Here is a 10,360-nt window from a genome sequence, read left to right on the forward strand (position 1 = left end):
CTATCAGAAAGGGTTCTACACAGTGTGGTCTAAAACGTCAGCATCGGAAAGTTCTCACACACTGTTGTGTTGTATGACCACCCTTTTCTTAAAATATGATACAAATTTGGTGTTGTATTGTCTTAATAAATGTAAGCTATACAATGTCTGGACTTACTTTCACCAAGTTTTCACCAATGCAAGATCTTGTATTGATGATAGAGTCTGGACACTATGTAACACCATCTCCAGCATATCCCAAAGATTCTCAGTGAGGTTGAGGTCTAGACTCTGTTGTGGCCAATCCATGTGTAACAATGATCGCTCATGCTTCCTGAACCATGATTTTATAATTTGAGCCTGATTAATCTTGAAATATGCCTGTATTTTTTAAAATGCATTGATATAATTGCATATTGATTCAGCTTTCCAAATACAAAGTATTTCAGTGACTGTTGATGGAAATGATTTAACCCCTCAAACAGACTAGCATATTTTATATGACCTTATATGGTAATTTCTTTAAAGAAGTTTTAAGAAGTTAGAAACAAGTTGTTGCATCTATTGGTTCAGGGAACACAATTGGTATTAACCTCCTCAGAGTTTAGATCTCTCATTCAGATTCTTGAGGTTGGTTGGAGAAGGCTTTACATAGTGTTCAAATTCTACCATCATACAATACCTTGGTAAAAACTTAAAGCAACACTAGATGGAAAAAGTCCAGATATTGCAGATTGAGTGTGACCTTATAATATGCACCACATGCATGGAAGATGAGGGCCCACAACTATAAGTGAGCTTATTCCTGGTAATGACTGGGCATTTAATCGCTAGAACCTCATCTCCATGGCATACTGCTGTATGTATAGGTGCTGTGTGTATATGATGTGTATTACAGAACAGTATGTGTGTGGTTGTGTGAAATGCCTTATGGCTAAATGTGTGTTACATGTTAAATATGTTGTGCAATAATATGTATCATGTTTTGCATATCTATTTATTTATGCTGCTAGAGACCTTAATTTCCTTCAGGATTGATAGTTATGTACTCTACTCAACAGTACACACAGTGTATCTTTCAGAATTTTGAGAGTAGTCTAGGCTTTCCTCTGGGTTACTGTGCCTGCAGATGGCAGGTGTTGAATGGTAGTTGTGTAATTCTGCGGTCTCCCCCTTCTGTGAAAATAGCTCACTGTTACATCCACAAAGTATGTACAGACTGTACGGGTGATGTACTGTACGTAGTAGTACATACGTTGTGGGGGGTGTCACCTGGGATGCAAATCATTGTAGAATCCCCAGATTACTTGTGTGCGTGTGTGTGTGTGTGTGTGTGTGTGAGAGAGGATGTATGTCATTGCTAAGTATACATTGTGCTTTTCAGCATTTTGATTGTAGCCGGAAATCCTATTGAGTTTCCGGGCCTATTGATCACCAACTAGAGGTGAAATCGCACAGATCCATTGATTTTGGTTGTATTCTTTATTTTTATTTTTTTGCTGTGGAATCAGTATACTGCTTAATAAAAAGGATGGCATATTGTTTGATGTCAAAACATGAAGAAAAACTTGATTGCCAATGAAGAAATTATGAAAATATAGCAAAAAAGTGAAAAAACGCCTAATTTTAGGTCATAAAATTGAGCCAAAATCATGTACAAATGTGATTTAACAATATTATATTTATTGGATATCATCAGTAGATGTCTCCTTTGCACCTGGAAAGCCTTTATTGACAGCTTACCCAAGCCACCAAGGATTTCAGGTCATTTTTCATTTTTCAGAAATTTCTCTCTAAAAATGAAGGGTACATACACTACAGTCATCACAGATCCATTGATTTTGGTTGTATTTTCATAATTTTTGTTGTGGTATCACTATACTTCTTAATAAAAAGAATGGCATATTGTTTGATGTCAAACATAAAGAAAAACTTGATTGCCAATGAGGTAAAGATGAAAATATAGCAAAAAAGTGAAAAAACGCCTAATTTTGAAGCATAAAATTGAGTCAAAACCCTATTAAAATGTGATTTAAAAATATTTTTTCAATTGAATGTTGTCAGCATGTATGTCCTGTGCACCTGGAAAGCCTTTATTGACAGCTTACCCAAGCCACCAAGGATTTCAGGTCATTTTTCATTTTTCAGAAATTTCTCTCGAAAAATGAAGAGTACATACATTAAAATAGGCACAACTTTTTTTCGCGATATTTCCGCCCGAGCAGACCCTCCAATTATTTGTCCTAAGGGATAGAACTAACAAAAAAATCACGAATAAAAAGTATGGCAGGCCATGTCAGGTTCCTCCCATTTTAAAGCACTTTTGAGAGTTTGGCTCCCCGGCTATATGCACTTCTTACATTTTTTGATCATGCTAAACTGTATTTCGTTACCATGTATTTACAGTACATGTGCAATGGTAATGAAGGTTAATCTAATCTAATCTAATCTAATCTAATCTAAAATCAATGGTCATATTCCGGAAGGAAAATACAACGAATGCACAAGCGGTGTTCAACCCTCTGTTAAACTGTTATGCCTACAGTGGCAAAAACAGCAATGGTAAAGGAAAAGGCCCTAAAATATTAATCTCTCAGGAGTGTCTATTGCCTGCGTACTGTCCACTTATGGGATCATATTTAGAGACTCTCTCCCACTGTGAAGAGACACCCAAGGCTCCTCCAGACGGTAGACACTTAAGGGGATCGGACAGCCCACAGCAGTGGGGGTATAAAGTCCTCACAGTGATGCTGCTCAGGACTACAGCAGAAAACCACAGAGCCAAGACCCCTCCAGCCACTGCCACTTCAGAAGGTAACTGCTTAAATTATGTTGGGTTTTTTGTAGTTTATTTTTAGAATTTATGCTGCCCATTCAAAAATGTGCTTTTCATGAGTAATTTGCCAGCACCATCAATTTCCAAGTATCTGCTATCACTTGGAGTCTGCTGTAAGATCTTCTCCATCTCTGCCATATTGAATGGGGCACCTAAGTCACGCCCTCTACTTCCTGGTTCATGGGGCAGAGGGAGTCAAAAAATGATTACTGGGCTTGAAAATGAGTGATTTTTGGATTTGTGGTGCATAGGTGGAGGTCCAAGGCTTGGATTGGTGCCAAAAACACACTCATTTTCACTCATTGTTGTGCTGTGGTATGGCACTCAACTGACACAATCATATTGATTTTAAAATGATTGTATTTCGTTTGATTTTAGCTAAATGTGGTACAAGTCTTATCATTAGACTCTAATGTAATGTGTTTTAATGCTATCAACTGTCATGATATGTTAAGTTATTTACAGTAATGTGATAGTTGCTTGATGCTGTTTCAGAATGGGAAGTAAGGGCGCCCTCGTGTGTCTGCTGCTTGTTACTGCAGCTGTCCTGCAGTGCTCGTCTCAGCACTGGTCACATGGCCTGAGTCCCGGTGGAAAGAGAGAAGCTGACTCTCCCAGAGAATCACAAGTAAGATGCAAATAACCATTTTTACCCAGTCTCCATAGCTGTTGGTAGTGTTTTTGCCATGGTGTACATAGCTGCATTGTGTAATTTCTTAACAACTTTTGCTTTAAGGTAATAGTGCTTCGTGCTGGATCCTTATAGAATAAGTTGTACCATCACCTTAAACCCATAACGATCAAGACATTTGCATAAAACAATTATGCTACATAAATAACACACACATAGACATAGACATCCGGTCTATGTTCTGTGTGTGTGTGTGTGTGTGTGTGTGTGTGTGTGTGTGTGTGTGTGTGTGTGTGTGTGTGTGTGTGTGTGTGTGTGTGTGTGTGTGTGTGTCCTGTGACACCACATCATTTTGATGGCCATGTTAATGTCCCCATAATCCCTCAGGTGATGGAGGGTCTCCCCAGGAGAGGAGGGGCACGCTGTGGGAGTGACACCAGAGAGGCAGCCAATCAGGAAAGGCCCAGCACACTGGAACAGCTGGTAATGTGGCCCATACTGTTTCCTGTTTAGAGTAGAGTATAGTAAAGTACCTTTTATTAATCCCATAGGAAATTACTGTGTTTATTAGCAAAATAGTCTCATCCAGTCTCCTATTTTACTGCACTTCACTAATTCCAGATGTGCAATTTAACCCCTTCGCCTGTGTCATAACCTTATTGGGCAGTCATGGGTAAGCGGTTAGGGCATCAGACTTGTAGCCCGAAGGTTACCGGTTTGACTCCCGACCCGCCAGGTGGGTGGGGGAGTAATGAACCCGTGATCTCCCCCATCCTCCTCTATGACTGAAATACCCTGAGCATGGTACCGTCCCGCCGCACTGCTCCCTAGGAGCGCCATTGAGGGCTGCCCCCTTGCACTGGTTAGGCATAAATGCAATTTCGTTGTGTGCAGTGTTCACTTGTGTGCTGTGGAGTGCTGCCACAATGACGATGGGAGTTGGAATTTCCCAATGGGCTTTCAATTTCACCTTTTCGCTTTCACTTTATTGTCACCAAAATTGTAATGACTAAGTCTTAATCTGTTACTTAATTGTGCACTGTGTAATATTTTAGTTATTTATTTCCAGAATTCATGCTGCCCATTCACAAATGTTACTATTTGCACAAATACTTACCACTACCATCAAATTCTAAGTATTCATTATGACTTGGGAAAATTGCACTTTTCATATATGGAAAGGTGGATCTTCTCCATGTCAGCCATTTTCAATATCTAGAAATAGACATTTTTAACCATAAGTGTAACGTACTGTACTTTGATTCTTTATTCCTTAGTAAATAGTCATGGAAAGATCAACGTTGGCAATACGCAGCACATTTACAATGAGTGGCAAAGTTGCAATACTCACTCTGGCCACCATCCTGCACAGTGCACCTGTAAGGTTCTCTGTAATGTCATAGCTATGTTGTGATGATGTAGTTGAGTGTTTTCAGCAAAGAGTGAAAAGGTCCACAGCAGGGCCCATCTGCACAAAGAGGCTACACTAACACAAACACACAAACCACACACACAGCACATCCTTGTGGATATCAACAATACATTGACACAAGACGTGCAGTGTTACTGAAGGTTAGATAGAAACAGTTGTAGTTAAGCCTTTAGTTTGTGTATCAGAGCTACCGTCCCCTTGACTTACAGTCTCTTGTGGACAGCTCTATCTGTTGACCTGTCTATCTCTCTATATTTCTACTAATACCCGTCTGTCAGTGCTGTAGTCTACTTTTTATGGCGGGTATACTCTATACTGTATATTTGAGCATTTTTTGAAGTGGGTATACTGTATATATTTGTGCTATTCAAAACAATGGATCAATCAATTTTAAGTGGGTATACTGAAATCCCTGAAATTTAGAAGTGGGTATACTCCGTATACCCGCGTTCTACGTAGACTACTCCACTGCCGTCTATCTGTCTGTATGTACGCATGCATCTCTGTCTGTCTTTCTATCTGTTGGTATCTCTATATGTCAGTCTGTCTGTCTATATTCCTACATGTCTGTCTATATCTGTCTGTCTATATCTCTATATCTCTGACCGTCTGTCTGTCTCTTTACATGTCTGTCTCTTTACATGTCTGTCTCTATATGTCTGTCCTCCGCAGATCAGCCTGATGAGCAGAGCAAATGAAGTTTATGACTGAGGACACCCAGGAGGCCCCATAAGCTGCAGTGTGTTCTGTATTATTGTTTTATGGCAGAAATCTTCTCTAAAAGCCACCGCTGCTTTTGACAATATTAGTTGATAACAAACGTGTTCAATAAATAGGCCTACACAATTTTATATGAAATAAAGAATATCATGCTCTCAGTCATAATGTTCATACACATTGTCAGTGTCTAAAATTGTTGACACTTCAGGTAAAGAGTATTATTGCTGTGTCCACACACACACACACACACACACACACACACACACACACACACACACACACACACACACACACACACACACACACACACACACACACACACACACACACACACACACACACACACACACACACACTACTGTATGCCACTGGGGATGGTTTTTTTTTTTTTTTTTACATTTTCCGGTTGTTTCAAATGCAGACATTAGGAATCGAGGATGGAGGAATTATGGGATGATAAGCACTTTCATTTTCTCTGTCATGCGATAGGTTTCTTCATTTCCCATGTAGCCTAAGACTAGGGTCCTTGCTTGAGGGGTTTGGCCAGAGAGGGTAGAACCCGTGGAACTAGTGAAGAGGTAACGAGTTGGCACACTTTTGTTGACAGCAGCAGCCCTCTGTCCATGTTTGATGTGTCAGTCAGTTTGGAGCACCACGTATCTTCAGTTCAATTGTAGGCTACTTGAGGAGCTTCTAGCCTACTCATAGCCGAATGCAGTACTTCAAAAATGGCTGAAGCATGTGTGATGTGAATTTGAGTGCAGCAGCACTCTATCCATGTTTCACTCAGTCTGGAGTGCAATAGCATAATTTCATTAAATTGTAGGCTATTCATCGCCACATACTTAGAAAATGGCTGAAGCCTGTGTTCTGCATCACAGTTGTCAGTTACTCTTGTCAGTAGTTGTATGGCTATTCCTGTAGGTACTTAATCTATTACCGATGAAGACAATCACATAGAACTTTGCACTTGGAAGGCACCATTCTAGAAGCATCAGACCCAGAAAGAATGGGGAGATGATATTTATTTGATCATGTATCGAAATGTACATTGTACGTGGGATGTAACAGTACTCAATTCTCTCGTTGATAAGAGGCTTGAAAAAGAATTATGCACTGCTCAAACTTTGTTTGAGAGGGTTCTTATTTAAGGACCACACTGATCTTGTCATGACTTTGTATAGTTAGTAACCAAATTGCCTTCCTCAGCTCTTGTGGTAGTTAACAAAATAGAAAACTGTAGGATGAAACTTGGGCGTGATAGTCACCTTCCTGTCAGCTTAATGTGGTTCAGTATCACTAGCTGACAGGAAGTCTGCAAGCTTGCAGTGCTGAGCTGAAAGGGCACCTGTGAAATATAAAAGACAACAGTGGTGCACAGCACGCATGACCAGAATATTTCATAATAAGCATATATGATGCATAATAAGTGAAAAGCATAGTTGCAAACTTCACAATTGCAGTTTAATACCACAACTTATATTTAGTTCCCTGTTTCTATACTCACGTTTGGTAATTTCATGTAATAAAAAGTCTTGAAGGGACATGCCTTACAGATCTATCTGTAGGAAGAAACTTGGGCGTGATCGTCACCTTCCTGTCATCTCAGTGTGGTTCAGCATTGTTAACTGACAGGAAATCTGCAGGCTTGCAGTGCTGAGCTGAAAGGCCACCTGTGAGATACAGTATAACAGCACATATGACCAGAATATTTCTAATTTCTTGCACTATAGATCGTAGGTTAGTCTAACAGTAGATCAATCATGCATACAGTAAGTGAAAAGCATAGTTGCAAACGTAGCTACAAATTCACTTGGTGAAGAGTAGGCCTAGCCTAATCTGGAGTGTACTCACTTTTGTGGGCAATGTTCAAACATTAATGGCTGTATTTTGATTTTTTTCGAGTGAACACGAAATTTAAGCCGTTATATGTTGCTAAAAGGTCACTAATCATTGTGTCAAAGTGAAATTTCTTTAATGCTCTCCTATGAAAAGATATACTCAAAAATCTGCAAAAATGGGAGGGGTGTACTCACTTACGTGATATTTAGCAAAGTAGTCTCATCCTGTCTCCTATTTTATTGCACTTCACTAATTCCAGATGCTCAAGTGTAGGCTATGCTTGTTGGTTATTACACATTGAAACACAACCATAACAAACCCATGTACAGCCGTGTTTCCCAAACTGGGGTTTGGGACCCCAAGGGGGCTGTGGGTGGTTACAGAGAGAAGTATAGAAGTATGCCCAAAATGGGGTCGCAGCAGAAAAAGTTTGGAAACCACTGATTTACAGTGAAAATCTTCAATAATGGAAAACCCACTGCTGCATCACCTCTGCCCAATCTCATGGAACAGTATGTCTCTAGCACAGGGGTACTCAATTAAAAATCCCAGAGGGCCGGTTTTTCAAAATTCCTCCCAATAAAGGGCCGGGCCAACACCCCCCCCCCCCCCACCTCAAAAAAATAAATGAATAAATAAATTAAAAAAATAAAATACAATAAAAAATAAATAAATAAAAAATGATAAGGCCTTTGTAAACACATGCACTCACACCCACAGCAGATATTTAGTTTCCAGTGACAGGATGGGAGAACATTTCTCTTATAAAGGGCCTGCATTTTTCTGGAGCACTGTGGGGTGAGGTGCCTGCCTTGCTCTCATTGCCACCCACCATTTTTTTTAATGACATAAGATTATCTGTTAGCCTATATTTGCAGACTACATTCATAAAGATTTCTTTCTTAGTGAGGAAACCGATAAGCCTGAAGATAAAACTTTTCAAACAAATGTTGCTTATTATGACTTTGTTTATGCAGCTCTCATAGTCCAAGAGCCAAGAGGGTTTTATTTATGTGGTTGAGCCCAAAAGGTTTGATGAATGTTTCTGATTCAGAAAATTGTGAGGAATTCAAAAATGCTTACAAAGTCTTACAAAACCGTAGGTAGGCAAAAATTAACAATATTAATCCGAAGTCGGGTACCTTCTCATATTCATTTTCAGCTTTGCTTTGGAGCGATATCTAGCAGCATTGTGATAGTCACCTTCCTGTCAGCTTAATGTGGTTCAGTATCACTAGCTGACAGGAAGTCTGCAAGCTTGCAGTGCTGAGCTGAAAGGGCACCTGTGAAATATAAAAGACAACAGTGGTGCACAGCACGCATGACCAGAATATTTCATAATAAGCATATATGATGCATAATAAGTGAAAAGCATAGTTGCAAACTTCACAATTGCAGTTTAATACCACAACTTATATTTAGTTCCCTGTTTCTATACTCACGTTTGGTAATTTCATGTAATAAAAAGTCTTGAAGGGACATGCCTTACAGATCTATCTGTAGGAAGAAACTTGGGCGTGATCGTCACCTTCCTGTCATCTCAGTGTGGTTCAGCATTGTTAACTGACAGGAAATCTGCAGGCTTGCAGTGCTGAGCTGAAAGGCCACCTGTGAGATACAGTATAACAGCACATATGACCAGAATATTTCTAATTTCTTGCACTATAGATCGTAGGTTAGTCTAACAGTAGATCAATCATGCATACAGTAAGTGAAAAGCATAGTTGCAAACGTAGCTACCAATTCACTTGGTGAAGAGTAGGCCTAGCCTAATCCGGAGTGAACTCACTTTTGTGGGCAAGATTCAAACAATGGCTGTATTTTGATTTTTTCTGAGTGAACAAGAAATTTAAGCCGTTATATATGTTGATAAAAGGTCACTAATCATTCTGTCAAAGCGAAATTTCTTTAATGCTCTCCTAGGAAAAGATATACGCGACTCAGAGATCTGCAAAAATGTGAGGGTTGTACTCACTTACATGCTATTTAGCAAAATAGTCTCATCCAGTCTCCTATTTTACTGCACTTCACTAATTCCAGATGCTCAAGTGTAGGCTATGCTTGTTGGTTATTACACATTGAAACACAACCATAACAAACCCATGTACAACAGTGGTTCCCAAACTGGGGTTTGGGACCCCAAGGGGGCTGTGGGTGGTTACAGAGAGAAGTATAGAAGTATGCCCAAAATGGGGTCGCAGCAGAAAAAGTTTGGAAACCACTGATTTACAGTGAAAATCTTCAATAATGGAAAACCCACTGCTGCATCACCTCTGCCCAATCTCATGGAACAGTATGTCTCTAGCACAGGGGTACTCAATTAAAAATCCCAGAGGGCCGGTTTTTCAAAATTCCTCCCAATAAAGGGCCGGGCCAACACCCCCCCCCCCCCCCCCCCCCCCCCCCCCACCTCAAAAAAATAAATGAATAAATAAATTAAAAAAAATAAAATACAATAAAAAATACAATAAATAAATAATGATAAGGCCTTTGTAAGCAAAAAACACACGCACTCACACCCACAGCAGATATTTAGTTTCCAGTGTCAGGATGGGAGAACATTTCTCTCATGAAGGCCTGCATTTTTATGGAGCACTGTGGGGTGAGGTGCCTGCCTTGCTCTCATTGCCACCCACCCTTCAGTATTTTTTTTAAATGACATAAGATTATCTGTTAGCCTATATTTGCAGACTACATTCATAAAGATTTATTTCTTAGTGAGAAAACCAATAAGCCTGAAGATAACACTTTTCAAACAAATGTTGCTTATTATGACTTTGTTTATTCAGCTACTAATAGTCCAAGAGCCCAGAGGGTTTTATTTATGTGGTTGAGCCCAAAAGGTTTGATGGGTGTTTCTGATTCAGAAAATTGTGAGGAATTCAAAAATGCAAGTCTTACAAAACCATAGGTAGGTAAA

The 10,360-nt window shown here is 39.6% G+C and overlaps 1 protein-coding gene across 1 annotated transcript; it reads left to right on the top strand.

Annotated features, from left to right (window-relative positions):
- The first annotated feature begins 3,311 nt into the window (after positions 1 to 3,311).
- Positions 3,312 to 5,589, top strand: LOC134445645 (progonadoliberin-1-like). The gene is made up of 3 exons (XM_063194700.1): positions 3,312 to 3,443; positions 3,834 to 3,929; positions 5,551 to 5,589. Exons 1-3 carry the CDS (start codon positions 3,312 to 3,314, stop codon positions 5,587 to 5,589), a joined length of 267 nt encoding a protein of 88 aa, XP_063050770.1.
- Positions 5,590 to 10,360: the final 4,771 nt, after the last annotated feature.

The sequence above is a fragment of the Engraulis encrasicolus genome, chromosome 3, assembly GCF_034702125.1.
Source record: "Engraulis encrasicolus isolate BLACKSEA-1 chromosome 3, IST_EnEncr_1.0, whole genome shotgun sequence".
NCBI classification, from domain to species: Eukaryota; Metazoa; Chordata; class Actinopteri; order Clupeiformes; family Engraulidae; genus Engraulis; species Engraulis encrasicolus.